Source organism: Mirounga leonina, unplaced genomic scaffold, assembly GCF_011800145.1.
Source record: "Mirounga leonina isolate KUSES-001 unplaced genomic scaffold, KU_Mleo_1.0 Mir_178, whole genome shotgun sequence".
Lineage (NCBI taxonomy): Eukaryota > Metazoa > Chordata > Mammalia > Carnivora > Phocidae > Mirounga > Mirounga leonina.
The window spans coordinates 7,649,543-7,664,611 of record NW_023270464.1 but is presented as its reverse complement, the minus strand read 5'-3'; the positions used below and the strand labels follow the sequence as shown (position 1 = coordinate 7,664,611).

Genomic DNA, 15,069 nt, shown 5'->3' with positions numbered 1-15,069 from the left:
AAAAATAGGTCAACACTTCAACATATAATAGTGACGCTTGCAAATTTCAAAGATAAAGAGAAAATCCTGAAAGCAGCTCGGGACAAAGGGTCCTTAACCTACAAGAGTAGACACATAAGGCTGTTAGCAGACCTGTCCACAGAGACCTGGCATGTCAGAAAGGACTAGCATGATATATTCAGCATGCTAAATGGGAAAAATATGCAGCCAGGAATACTTTATCCCGCAAGGCTGTAATTCAGAATAGAAGGAGAGATAAAGAGTTTCGAGGACAAACACAAACTAAAGGAATTTGTGAACACTAATGGAGCCATGCAAGAAATATTAAAGGGGATCCTTTGAGTGAAGAGAGAGATGAAAAGTAACAAAGACCAGAAAGGAACAGAGATAATCTACAGGAACAGCGACCTTACAGGTAATACAATGGCACTAAATTCATATCTTTCAATAATTACTCTGAATGTAAATGAACTTAAAGCTCCAATCGAAAGACAGAGGGTATCAGAATGGATAGCAAAACAAGACACATCAGTTTTACAAGAGACTCATTTTAGACAAAGAGACACCTCCAGATTGAAAGTGAGGGGATGGAGAACCATTATCATGCCAATGGACATCAAAAGAAAGATGGAGTATCAATCCTTGTATCAGACGAACTAGATTTGAAACCAAATACTGTAATAAGGAATGTAGAAGGACACTATATCATAATAAAAGAGTCTTCCAACAAGAAGATCTAACAATTGTAAATATTTATGCACCTAACTTGGGAGCAGCTAAATATATAAACCAATTAATAACAAAATTAAAAAACTCATTGATAACAATAAGAGTAGGGGACTTTAACACCCCACTCACAGCAATGGACACATCATCTAAGCAGAAGATCAACAAGGAAAACAAGGGCTTTGAATGACACACTGGACCAGATGGACTTAACAGATATATTCAGAGCACTGCATCCTAAAGCAGCAGAATACACATTCTTCTTGAGTGCACGTGGAACAGTCTCCAGAACACATCACATACTGGGTCACAAATCAGGTCTCAACCGGTACCAAAAGAATGAGATCATTCCCTGCATATTTTCAGACCACAATGCTTTGAAACTTGAAGCCAACTACAAGAAAAAATTTGGAAGGAGGTTAAAGAGCATCCTACTAAAGAATAAATGGGTCAACCAGGAAATTAAGGAAGAATTTAAAAATACATGGAAGCAAATGAAAATGAAAACACGACAGTTCAGAACCTTTGGGATGCAACAAAGGCAGTCCTAAGAGGGAAGTATATTGCAATATAGGCCTTTATTAAGAAACAAGGAAAGTCTCAAATACACAACCAAACTTTATATCTAAAGGAGCTATAAAGCCTAAATCCAGCTGAAGAGAAATAATAAAGATTAAAGCAGAAATTAATGATATAGAAATTTTAAAAACCAATAGAACAGATCAATGAAACTAGGAGCTGGTTTTTTGAAAGAATTAATAAGACCTATAAACCCCTAGCCAGACTTAACAAAAAGAAAAGAGAAAGGACCCAAATAAATAAAATCACGAAGAGAAGAGATCACAACCAACACTGAAGAAATAGAAAATATTATAAGAGAATATTATGAGCAATTATATAACAACAAATTAGGCAATCTGGAAGAAATGGATGCCTTCCTAGACATGCATAAAACTACCCAAATTAAAACAGGAAGAAATAGAAAACCTGAACAGACCCATAACCAGCAAAGAAATTGAAGCAGTGATAAAAAATCTCCTAACAAACAAGATTCCAGGGCAGGATGGCTTCCCAGGGGAATTCTACCAAACATTTCAAGAAGAATCAATACCTATTCTTCTGAAACTGTTCCAAAAAATAGAAATGGAAGGAAAACTTCCAAACTCATTCTATGAGGCCAGCATTACCTTGATCCCAAAACCAGACAAAGATCCCACTAAAAAGGAGAATTGCAGACCAATGTCCCTTATGAACATGGTTGTAAAAATTCTCAATAAGATATTAGCTAATAGGATCCAACAGTACATTAAAAGGATTATTCACCATAACCAAGTGGGATTTATTTCTGGGCTGCAAGGGTGGTTCAACATCCACAAATCAATCAATGTGATACACCACATTAATAAAAGAAAGAACAAGAACCATATGAGCCTCTCAATAGATGTAGAAATAGCATTTAACAAAATAACAGCATCCTTTCCTTTTTTAAAAGATTTTATTTATTTATTTGAGAGAGCAAGTGCATGAGAGAGAGCACAAGTGGAAGGGAGGGGCAGAGGGATAAGGAGAAGGAGAAGGAGAAGCAGATGCCTCGTTGAGCAGGGAGCCTGATGCAGGGCTCAATCCCAGGACCCTGGGACCATGACCTGAGCTGAAGGCAGATGCTTAACCAACTGGGCCACCCAGGCGACCCTACAGTATCCTTTCTTGATAAAAACTCCCCGCCATGTAGGGATAGAGGGAACATACCTCAATATCACAAAAGCCATATATGAAAAACCCACAGCGAATATCTTCCTCAATGGGAAAAACTGAGAGGTTTTCCCCTAAGGTCAGGAACACGACAGGGATTTCCTCTCACCACTGTTGTTCAACATAGTACTAGAAGTCCTAGCCTCAGCAATTAGACAACAAAAAGAAATAAAAGGCATCCAAATCGGCAAAGAAGTCAAACTCTATTTTCAGATGACATGATCCTCTATGTAGAAAACCCAAAAGACTCCACCCCAAAATTGCTAGAACTCATACAGGAATTTAGTAAAGTCACAGGATATAAAATCAATGTACAGAGATCTGTTGCATTTCTAAACACTAACAATGAGGCAGAAGAAAGAGAAATCAAGGAAACGATCCTGTTTACAATTGCACCAGAAACTATAAGATACCTAGGAGCAAACCTAACCAAAGACGTAAAGGATATGTACTCTGAGAACTACAGCACACTTATGAAAGAAATTGAAGAGGACAAAAAGAAATGGAAGAACATTCCATGCTCATGAATTGGAAGAACAAACATTGTTAAATGTTAAAATGTCTGTACTACCCAAAGCAATCTACACATTCAATGTAATCCCTATCAAAATATCAACATTTTTCACAGAACTGGAACAAACAATCCTAAAATTTGTATGAAACCAGAAAAGACCCCAAATAACTATAGGTATGTTGAAAAAGAAAACCAAAGCTGGAAGCATCATGATTCCAGACTTCAAGCTCTATTACAAAGCTGTCATCATCAAGACAGTATGTACTGGCACAAAACAGACACATAGATCAATGGAACAGAACAGAGAACTCAGAAATGGACCCTCAATTTTATGGTCAACTAATCTTTAACAAAGCAGCAAAGAATATCCAGTGGGAAAAAGACAGTCTCTTCAACAAATGGTGTTGGGAAAATTGGACAGCCACATGCGGAATGAAACTGGACCACTTTCTTACCATACCAAAAATAAATTAAAAAGGGATGAAAGACCTAAATGTGAGACAAGAAACCATCAAAACCCTAGAGGTGAACACAGGCAGCAACCTCTTTGACCTCGGCTGTAGCAACTTCTTACTAGACACGTCATTGGAGGCAAGGGAAACAAAAGCAAAAATGAACTATTGGGACTTCATCAAGATAAAAAAAAAAACTTCTGCACAGCAAAGGAAACAATCAATAAAACTAAGAGGCAACCTACAGAATAGGAGAAGATATTCGCAAATAACTTATCTAATAAGGGGTTTAGTATCCAAAATCTATTAAAAAAACTTACTGAACTCAACAGCCAAAAAACAAATAATCCAGTCAGGAAACGGGCAGAAGAAACAAACACATTTTTCCAAAGAAGACATACAAATGGCCAATAGACACATGAAAAAATGTTCAACATCACTCAGTATCAGGGAAATACAGCTCAAAACCACAGTAAGATACCACCTCACACTGGTCAGAATGGCTAAAATTGACAACTCAGGAAACAAGAGATGTTGGCAAGGATGTGAAGAAAGAGGAACCCTCTTACACTGCTGGTGGGAATGCAAGCTGGTACAGCCACTCTGGAAAACAGTGTGGAAGTTCCTCAAAAAGTTAAAAATAGAGCTACCCTATGACCCAGCGACTGCACCACTAGGTATTTACCCAAAGGATACAAACAGTGATCTGAAGGGGCACCTGAACCCCAATGTTTATAGCAGCAATGTCCATAATAGCCAAAGTATGGAAAGAGCCCAGATGTCCATCAACAAATGAATGGATAAAGAAGATGTGGTATAGATATATGCAATGGAATATTACTCAGCCATCAAAAAGGATGAACTCTTAACGTTTGCAATGATGTGGATGGAACTGGAGGGTTTTATGCTAAGCAAAATAATTCAATCAGAGAAAGACAATTATCATATGGTTTCACTTATACGTGGAATTTAAGAAACAAAACATGAAAATATGGGAAGTGAAGAAAAAACAAAATAAGATGAAAATAGAGAGGGAAGCAAACCATAAGAGATGCTGAACTCTAGGAAACAAACAGTGTTGCTGGAGGGAATGTGGCTGGGGGGATGGGGTAACTGGATGATGGGCATTAAGGAGGGCACTTGATGTCACAAGCACTGGGTGTTATATGCAACTGATGAATCACTAAATTCTACCCCTGAAACTAGTAATACAGTATGTTAACTAAACTGAATTTAAATAAAGAATAAAAAAATTCAGCTACCGGGGCGCCTGGGTGGCTCAGTCGTTAAGCGTCTGCCTTCGGCTCGGGTCATGATCTCAGGGTCCTGGAATCGAGCCCCACATCGGGCTCCTCGCTCCGCGGGAAGCCTGCTTCTCCCTCTTACACTCCCTTTGTGTTCCCTCTCTCGCTGTCTCTCTCTCTGTCAAATAAATAAATAAATAAATAAATAAAATCTTTAAAAAAAAAATTCAGCTACCTATGCACTCACTAGATCATGAATGAAGTTTTCCACAAAACTTCTTATTCATATATCTAGCACTAGCACCAAAAATACCTGCCCATATGGAACCTGTGAACAGAATTGTTGTAGAAGAGCAAAAACGTTGAGGTCAAAACTCCTTAACCTTAAAGTCGGTGTAAAAAACTCTCCATGACATCCTCAGAAAGCACTCTGTCCCAAATATGTAGCTATGCAGCTATCAGGCACCCTTTCCTAACTCCACCCCAACTCACATACACATGCGCACGCGTGCAGATACACTCTTTCACACAGTAACATACTGTAGTCAATGACCCCATTTTGGACAAGAATAATTTATTTCTATGATTTTAATAATATTCCCTAAGTATTTAATAATCAAGGATTCCTCCAAATCAGACAAAAACCAAAGTAATTAACAAATATGTCAATTATATATATTGACATTTATTATACATATGTACAATTTAAAAAATCTCTTTCCGTAATTTAGTTTTTTTTAAAAAAAGATTTTATCCATTTATTTGAGAGAGGGAGAGAAAGAGAGCACAAGCGGGCGGAGGGGCAGAGGGAGAGAGAGAAACAGACTCCCCACTGAGCAGGGAGCCTGACGTGGGGCCTGATCCCAGGACCCTGGGATCATGACCTGAGACGAAGGCAGAAACTTAATCGACAGAGCCACCCAGGCACCCCTGTAATTTAGTTTTTAATTTTGAACTTCTTTTAAAAGATTTTATTTTTAAGTAATCTCCATACCCAATGTGAGGCTTGAACTCACAACCCTGGGGTAAAGAGTCACTGACTGAGCCAGTCAGGTGCCCCTTTAATTGTGAACTCTTAAGTGATGGAAGGAGTGCAGGATTCAATGCTGGAGTATAATTCAATGGGGATTTTCAGTATATTTTGGTGGGGATTTTTAAAGTTTCTTGCAAATATAAATCAAGCTTGCTCCAATTCCACAAGAACACCACCACAGTCTTTAGGATGGAGAAAAATCACTGGCTTTCCATGTGCTCCTATTTTGGCCTCTTCACTTAGACTACGAATCTTCTTCTCTTTCAAATCCAACACAGCTGCATTTATATCATCCACCTTGAGAAAGGGAAATAAATAAGGACACTTTTGAGATCACAAAAATACCAAACTATAAGATCTTAAGACTTAGAAGAAACTTTGGAAGCTCATGAGGTCCATCTCCTCGGCCTTTGGGTACAATCATTCTTAAACCATCACAAAAATAAGCTTAATGCTTCCAGAGAAGGAAAAGAAGTTGGCAAATTTTCATAGATGAGCAACCACAATGCTTAAGAGTTTTCACCATTAGTAAACATTTCTCCTTATAACCTAAAAAATTTGTTACACTTTATAATATTTTCTTTTAGCTGTACTATTGGCAATACTACACATATTGTTTTTTCTTAAGAGCTCTGAGTTCCTAATTTATAATAGAGAGATGAGGCCTAATAAATGAGACAACAGAAGCTCTTTGCAGCATATGACACAGGTTATAGTAGGTATTCAAAAGATAGGAGTGCTTCTCTGGATCCCCAAACCTCCCACCCGCCAAACCACCTAGTTATTACTTTTGAGATTAAAACTTCATATTTTCATGTAAATTACTGTGAAATTGCCACCAAAATGTTTTTTCCCATTCTAAAAAATCCAAACATTTATACTTTTATAATTCTCTTCTAAATCATTTCTATTTTCTTCATATTTATTGGCAGTCTGGGAAAGAAGCAAATGTGTTTCTATATACTTTTTTTTAAAGATAGATAAATTTGATTTAATTAAAATTAATAACTTCTGTTCCTCAGAGACCCCCCTAATAGAGTGAAAAGGTGATGGGTATTTGTAATATGTATCTATTTTTTTTGTTATGTTACCATACATTACATTATTAGTTTTTGATGTAGTGTTACAGGATTCATTGTGTATAACACCCAGTGCTCCAAGCAATATGTTCCCTCCTTAATACCCATCACCAGGCTAATCCATCCCCCCACCCCCCTCCCCTCTAAAACCCTCAGTTTGTTTCCCAGAGTCCATAGTCTCTCATGGCTCGTCTCCCCCTCTGAATCCCCCCCTTCATTTTTCCCTTCCTTCTCCTAATGCTATTCCTTATGTTCCACAAATAAGTGAAACCATATGATAATTGACTTTCTCTACTTGACTTATTTCACTTAGCATAATCTCCTCTAGTCTCATCCATGTTGATGCAAAAGTTGGGTATTCATCCTCTCTGATGGCTGAGTAATATTCCATTGTATATATGGACCATATCTTCTTTATCCATTCGTCTGTTGAAGGGCATCTTGGCTCTTTCCACAGTTTGGCTATTGTGGACATTGCTGCTATGAACATTGGGGTGCATATGGCCCTTCTTTTCGCTACATCTGTATCTTTGGGGTAAATGTCCAGTAGTACAATTGCTGGGTCATAGGGTAGCTTTATTTTTAACTTTTTGAGGAACCTCCACACTGTTTTCCAGAGTGGCTGTATCTATACACTTGATGAAAGAATGATGCTCCTCTATCTTGAAAAGTCATCCTTCTTAGACTGAGAACCCAGTAAATGGATGGAAAGCTATATGAAATCCCCTATTCCTAGGCAGTCATAAATCACCCTGAGTTTAATAATCTAATGGCATTCTAAACATAAAAAAAAAAGCACAGAGAATATAATACCCATGTACCCAACATATAGATTTACAATTGTTTATATTGGGGCACCTGGGTGGCTCAATCGTTAAGTGTCTGCCTTCAGCTCGGGTCTTGATCTCAGGGTCCTGGGATTGAGCCCTGCATTGGGCTCCCTGCTCAGCGGGAAGCCTGCTTTGCCCTCTCCCACTCCCCCTGCTTGTGTTCCCTCTCTTGCTGTGTCTCTGTCAAATAAATGAATAAAATCTTTGAAAAAAACAAAAACAATTGTTCATATTTATACAATCTGATTTTCAATGAGCCAAGGATTATAAACTAAATTCTAAAATTTGACAAACAACTGAGAAGGAGGATACTAGATGTTACTATAAATAAATGATGATTTCTTCAAATGGTATACATCCTATTTGTACATTCCTGACAATGTTTCATTTTAAACTTGATAGCTATATCAAAGTCATGCCCAGACTATGATCATAGTTACTTCATGTATCTTGAAATAATTGGTCTACTCTCATAACAGTAGAATTCCTCCTGATGGCTTATCTTTCCATATCTGGATATAATTAATGAATTTCATTCTATTGAATGTAACTTCTCTTTCCATTTTCCCAAAGTTAGTCTTAATTAGTCTTTTCATTTTAAAATAATTAAAAAATTATGCAGTACCTGAAAATTTAATCATCCAGATAAAGTTAAGTACCCATTTACTACCACCACTATCACTTTTCTCTCCAGAGGGAACTATTATCCTCAGTTCAGCACATGTTCCTCCAAATCCTGAAATAAACTTATAAACTTACATATATGTGTACTAGTAAAGAATTGGCTTTGTCTAAAGAGAGGTCTTGCTTCAATGTCTGGGAGATAATCTAAGTAACCCGAGAGGAGTGTCTTTGTTTAGGGTAGAGGCTGGCCAGATTGATTCTTAAAGTAGAGCTGGCCATACCCAAGTCTTAGGGTAGGGGCTGGCCATGCCAGAAACCATGCGATTTAAGGTAGGAGCTGTGGGTCACATGGTATCAGTAGATCTGGAGACAGTTCAACCATGTCTTCAAAATTTAAGGTGAAATAACGCTAAATAAATAAAAACAGATATATCCTAAAAATAAAATGAACAATCCACCAAGATGACAAAACAATCTTGACTCTGCATGTACCTAATAGTACGGCCTTGAAAAATAGAAAGCAAACCGAACATGCATATTTCTCAGTCTCTCATACATCAAGCAGACAAAAGATTAAGGATAAAGACAAGCTGTAGTAGTTCTTTGTATGCTCTGGATATACGTGCCTTATCAGATATGTGATTTGCAAATATTCTCTTCCATTCTGTGAGCTGTCTTTACGCAAAACTTTTTAATTCTGATGAAGCCCAGCATTATTACTTGTGCTTTTGGTGTTATATCTAAGAAACCATTCCTTGATTCAAGGTCATGAAAACTTATGCCTGTTTTTTCGAAGAGTTTTATAGCTTTAGCTCTTACATTTAGGTCTTTGACCCATTCTGAGTTAATTTTTATATATGGTGTACTACAGCTTTGTAGTGAAATGCTGTCTTGACCCAGTTCTGAGGCCCTAGCTCGAGGCTGGTCAGTTCTTCTCGAGCAACTGATAAAGTCCACATCCCAACCATTTCCCTTATCAGCCTTACACTCTTGAGCCATTATGTGCCCACTCTAATTGCCCCAGAGATAGATACCAGACAACCAGGTACAGTCCCTATGCCCCAGAGCCCACAGAATTATTCAAATTAGCCAATCTAAAGGGAGCCTATGAAACCTAACCCCACCCCACTTGCCCCACTAAGCTGCCCCCTACAGCTCCAGTTTGCTGTTACTTTGTCCCCAGGTGCAATCCCATGTGGCCTACAGGGCAGCTTTCTCTCATTTGGAGTTCTAAGGAACAAAGAGTTTTGCTTTTCATCATCGCACCATCAAAAGAATCTTTAAATCTTATAAAACATAAGGTGTGAGGCATTCTTTTGCATGTGGCTATCTAGCTGTCCCAATGCCATCTGTTGAAAAGACTAGTCTTTCCCCATTGGATGGTCTTGCTACCTCTGTTGAAAACTTAATGTAAATATGAGGGTTTATGTCTGAGTCTTAGCTCTGTTCTACTGATTTCTATGTCTATCTTTATGCTAGTACCATGCCATTTTGATTACTGTAGCATCGTATAAAGTTTTGAAATCAGGAAGTGTAAATCCTCCAACTTTGCTATTCTCTTTCAAGATTGCTTTGGCTATTTGGGATCCCTTGCATTTCCATATGAATTTTAGGATTAGTTTGTCCATTTCTACAAAGATGCCAGCTAGAATCTGATGGGGATTGCATTAACTCCATAGATCATTTTAGGGAATATTGCCATTTTTAACAATAGTCATATGATGCATGACATAGAATATCTTTCCATTTATTGAGGCCTTTTTAATCTTTCAACAATGATTTGTAGTACAATTTTCGCAGTTCTCCTGTTCAATTTATTCCTAAGTATTTCACTGTTTTTGATGCTATTATAAATGGAATTGCTTTCTTAATTCAATTTTCAGATGTGAGGGTTTTAAAAAAAAATCCAGATACATAATCTTTGCATTTTAATTGTTTAATCCATTTACATTTAATTAACATTCATATAGTTGAATTTGTGTATCATCTTATTTTTTTTGTCTCATTAATACTTCATTCTTCCTTTCTTGACTTCTGTTGGCTAACCATGTATTTTTGAAGAAAAAAAAAGAGAGTGAGTAAAACCAAGAAACAGATTCTTAACTATAGAGAATTGATGGTTACCAGAGGGGAGGTGGCTGGGAAGAGGGGTGAAATAGGTGATGGGGATTAAGGAGTGCAACTTGTTGGGATGAGCACTGGGTATTGTATATAAGTGTTGAATCACTAAATTCTACACCTGAAACTAATATTACATTGTATGTTAACTAACTGGAATTTAAATAAAACCTTGGGGAAAAAAACATGTATTTTTGTACTATTCAATTTTATCTTAATTGTATTTTAGTTATCCCTTGCTTAATTTTCTTAATGATTGTTCTAGAGTTTACAATGTACATTTTAATCTTATTAGTCTACCACTTCATATATAAGAAACTTACAACAGTATACTTCCCTTTGCCCAATTCCCCTCCTTTATACTATTATCATAAGTTTTTCTTCTGTTATAAACCCTACATTTTAAAAATTTCAAGTCAATTTTCTCTTACATAATTTAAGGTAAGAAGAAAGTTATTTTATTTTAACCTACAAATTTACCATTTCTGGTGCTCTTCTTTCCTTGTAAAGATCTGAGTTTTCATTTGGTATTATTTCCCTTTATCCTAAAGGGATGAATACCGAAAGACATCCTGAATATTTCTTTGGTTTTTCTTGTAGTGCAGGTCTACTGGACAGGAATACTCTCATTTTTGTTCAACGTAAGATGTTTCCATTTCACTTTGATTTTTGAAGGATAGTTTCATCAGTTGCAAAATTCTAGGATGACAGGTTGTTTTGTTTTAAACTTTTTGTAAGAGTAGTTTTGGGCTCAAAGCAAAATTGACCAAAGGTACAAAGATTTCATACATATAACCCCTGCCCCCACAAACGCATAGCTTCTGTCATTATCAACATATCCCATCAAAGTGTGATATTTGTTACAACTGATGAACCTATACTGACAGCATTATCACCCAAAGTGCAGTTCACCTTAGGGTCATTTTGGTGTTGTACATTCTATGGGTTTGGACAAATGTATTTATCATTATGATATCACACAACGTGTTTTCACTACCCTAAAAATCCTCTGTGCTCTGCATATTCATCCTTTCCCCCATCCCCAACCCCTGGTAACCACTTATCTTTTTACCATCTCCATAGTTTTGCCTTTTCCAGACTGTCATATAGTTAAACCACATAGCAGATAGCCTTTTCAGACTGGCTTCTTTCACTAGTAATATATATTTAAGATTCATCCATGTCTTTTCATGGCTTGATAGCTTATTTCTTTCCAGTGTTGAAAATAATCCACTGTTTGGATGTACTAGTTTATTTACCCATTCCCTTACTGAAGGATCAGAGCAGCCTTTAATCTATGACTGATTCTCCTCATGGATAAGTCAGTCCTGAATACTCTACCCCATGTCCCATAAATCACAAGGACTTCCACTATGGTGGGTAAGAACACAAACTATTCCAATTGGTGTAAGGATTGTCCCCTCTAATCCTTTCAAAATGTTCTATTCCCAACCTCAAGTAGCTTCCTCATATGCATGCATTGCTCAATATTCAGATGAAGACCTGAGAGGTACTGCAGATCTCTAGAAAACACTCTCTATGCAGCTCTCTTTCCCATACTTTATACTGCAAACTCAATCACCCTGGCCTCCCCAGACTCCCAACTTCTATTTCCTCAACTCAGGGAGACTGCTAACTCTCACTTGGATTCCCCTTCCTGCACTGCAGCCTCAAAACTCTCCCCAGCCAGTAAGCTGGGAAATAGTAGGGCTCATCTTGTTTCCCTTCTTTCAGGAATGTGTTGTGCCATCTAATGTCCAATGCCAAAAATCATTCCATATATTTTGTTTAGATATTTTGCTTGTTTGTTTGAGGCAAATGGATAAATCTGGCCTCTGTTATATTATCTCAGCTAAATTAAAATTCCACATTGGCAGGGTTTTTTGTCAGTATCTAAAAAAATGTCATTACATATTATGTTATTTCATAATTTCTGTTGTCTTTTTTTTTTTTTTTCTGATTGCTTTTAATATTTTCTCTTCATCTTTGGCTTTCAGCTTGACCACGGTGTGCTTAGGTATGGTTTTGTTTGAATTTGCCCTACTTGGGATTGCTGAGCTTCTTGAATCTGTGGGTTGATGTCTTACCTCAGATTGGTAGTGTACTTGCAGACTCTTCAATTATTGCTTCTTTCCTATTTTCTCTCTTCTCTTTTTCTGGGATTCCAACTATACAACTATAAAACCTTTGACCATGTTCTACATCTCTCTTATGATCTATTCTGGTTTTTTTCACCTTCCATATTTCTTCCTCTTGATTTTGGACTCTAGGCTCTAGAACTTAAGAAGATAAATTTCTGCTGTTTTAAGCCACCAAGTTTGTGGTAATTTATTACAGTATCCCTAGGAAACAAATACAACCACTATATATCCATACTGAAATTGAACAAGTAAATAAATGCATGGCAGATGCTGGGAGTCAAGTTTCTCACTGTTGGAATGGGCAGTTATGAATATCAAAGAAGGCTCCAGGATTCACATGATAATGGGTCATAGTCAGAGACACCAGTATGAACTCATGAGTTCATGAGTATGTTATATATACATCATAAAATTTCTATCTGGTTATGTAAATAAATATCTATCTATCTATCATCTATCTCTCTCTCTCTCTAGTATATACACATATATGTCCTTGCTCTGTTAGCTCAAAAGGCCAATTAACAGTGACAGACACCCCAGTAGCAACAAGCATACCAGAGCCCAGATCTTGGTTTCTAATACCATTCTCCAATAAAATGCACCAGGGCTCCTTGGAGAAATGTCTGGTTTCAGGCTAGGGCAGGGAATATAGATAATAAGTCTGGAGCATCTTGCAGTGCCAGAAAATAAGGAAGTGTGGGAGGAAAACAAACAAAAAGATGGGGTACATCAGAGCCACAGGAGTCAATCCAAAGTGACCTTTTGACAAAGCTGGAACAATTTGAGCAACAAAATAAAGTGGTATTGGATTATAGCCCAAAGTATAAATAACTATAAATCTTCACTGATATAAATGTCTTAATGGATAAGTAACTTACTGAATAACGAATAATTAAATAAATAAACAGGGAAAAACAGACAAATCTTCCATTCAGGAAAATTCCAAATAATTTATGGAATTATCAAAGAGATGGAGCCTCTCTCTCCATCCCTTCAGTGTTGGCCTCATACGGAGAAGGGGGAAAAAAGTGTAACTTTACAGTGGAAAAACATGATGACATTTCCTCAGGTAGGGGATAAAAGTCAATATTAATAGTAATAAGTCATGTTGATAATATGTATCCTTGATGTGATGTGATGAGAATGACACTTTACCTCTGTGGTCTTCCTCCCCCAAATCAATAGCCCTAGTCTATTTAATCATGAGAAAAATCTCAATTGAGGGACTTTTTACAAAATAACTGGTAATCCTCAAAAATATCAAGGTCATCAAAAACAAGGAAACTCTGAAAAAGTGTCACAGGCAAGAGGAGCTTAAGGAGACATGATAACTAAATGTAATGCGGTATCCTAGATGGGATCCTAGAACAGAAAAAGGACACTGGGTAAAAACTAAGAAAATCTAAATACAGATTTTAGGTAATAATAATGTTTATCAACTTGGTTCATTAATCGTGACAAATGTACTATACTAGCAAGAGATTAATTTTTTTTTTAAAAAAGGACCTAAAGAGATTAACAACCATTTGTAATAAGTGGACCTTGTTTGAGTCCTGATTAGAATAAGTCAACCTAGAGACATTTGTGAATCAAGCTAATAAATTTGCCTCATGTACTGTGTATAAGATGGCGACAAAAGATTTATTTTTAATTTTGATCAATATGATAATGTCATCATGGTTAATTTTTTAGAGACACAAACTACATAAAGATGAAATGACATGTTGTGATTCTTAAATAGTTTTAAGAAAAAAAATAAAGCAAATGTACCAAGATCTTAAAAATTGTTGAATCTGTGTGATGGGAATATGGGAGTTCATTACATTATTTTTTTCTACTTCTTGTATGTTTGAAAAAATTTGTAACAGAATCATGATTTTTTTCCAAGTGCCCTTTTGGTAACTTCTACTCTAAATATAATCATGGATATTCTCATAGAACATTCTACCCAAGTACAAGTGTCTACAATTCTGATGTTGCATCTCCATTTTTAGTATACTACCTCTTCAATATCTCTTAATTCAAGAAATACTTCTAAGACTTAATAAATTAGATTTATATTTTGAAAAAATGCCTACACTAACACAGACACTTAACAGGGCGCTTTGAGTTGACCCCTGTGTGTCTGATGCCTACATTAACATTGCACTAGCATCTATTTCTATTTCTGTTACTATTTCTATATTACTGATTTTGATTTTAAAGATCTTGTACCATATTCATCCTTTTGTTAGAGTGTTGCTATAAAATTTACAATTCTTCAGAAGTACTCCTAATATTTTGCTTGGCAGTAATAAAAACAGTGAAAGAAAACTGTCTTAATCTTCTGAATTGAAAGTAGATGCATTATGTACTTTAAGGTTATAAGAAATGCAAAGCAATTTGATTTGGGAAATTAAGTCTTTCCCCCTAAGGAATAAAAATAACACAGTCAATAATAACCCATCTACAAATTTTTAATTTTACAGTCCTTTGTACAATTACAGTTATGCATCTTATAGCTCTGTATGACCTTGAATGCCATTAAGTGAAAATCTGGGCTATTTATTTCATCTT

General features: G+C 36.4%; 1 protein-coding gene across 2 annotated transcripts in view; it reads right to left on the bottom strand.

The window, feature by feature from the left end:
• The window catches only part of MCEE (methylmalonyl-CoA epimerase), a 75,656-nt gene that overhangs the window by 42,392 nt on the left and 18,195 nt on the right, over positions 1-15,069 (bottom strand). Inside the window, exon 3 of one of the 2 annotated variants that reach the window (XM_035023970.1) lies at positions 5,658-6,018. The exons of the other annotated variant lie outside the window; for it this stretch is intronic. Coding sequence (XP_034879861.1) covers positions 5,866-6,018 — 153 coding nt within the window. The 3' untranslated portion in view covers positions 5,658-5,865. Of the gene's footprint in view, positions 1-5,657; positions 6,019-15,069 lie in introns of those variants that run through there. 2 annotated transcript variants of the gene reach the window in all.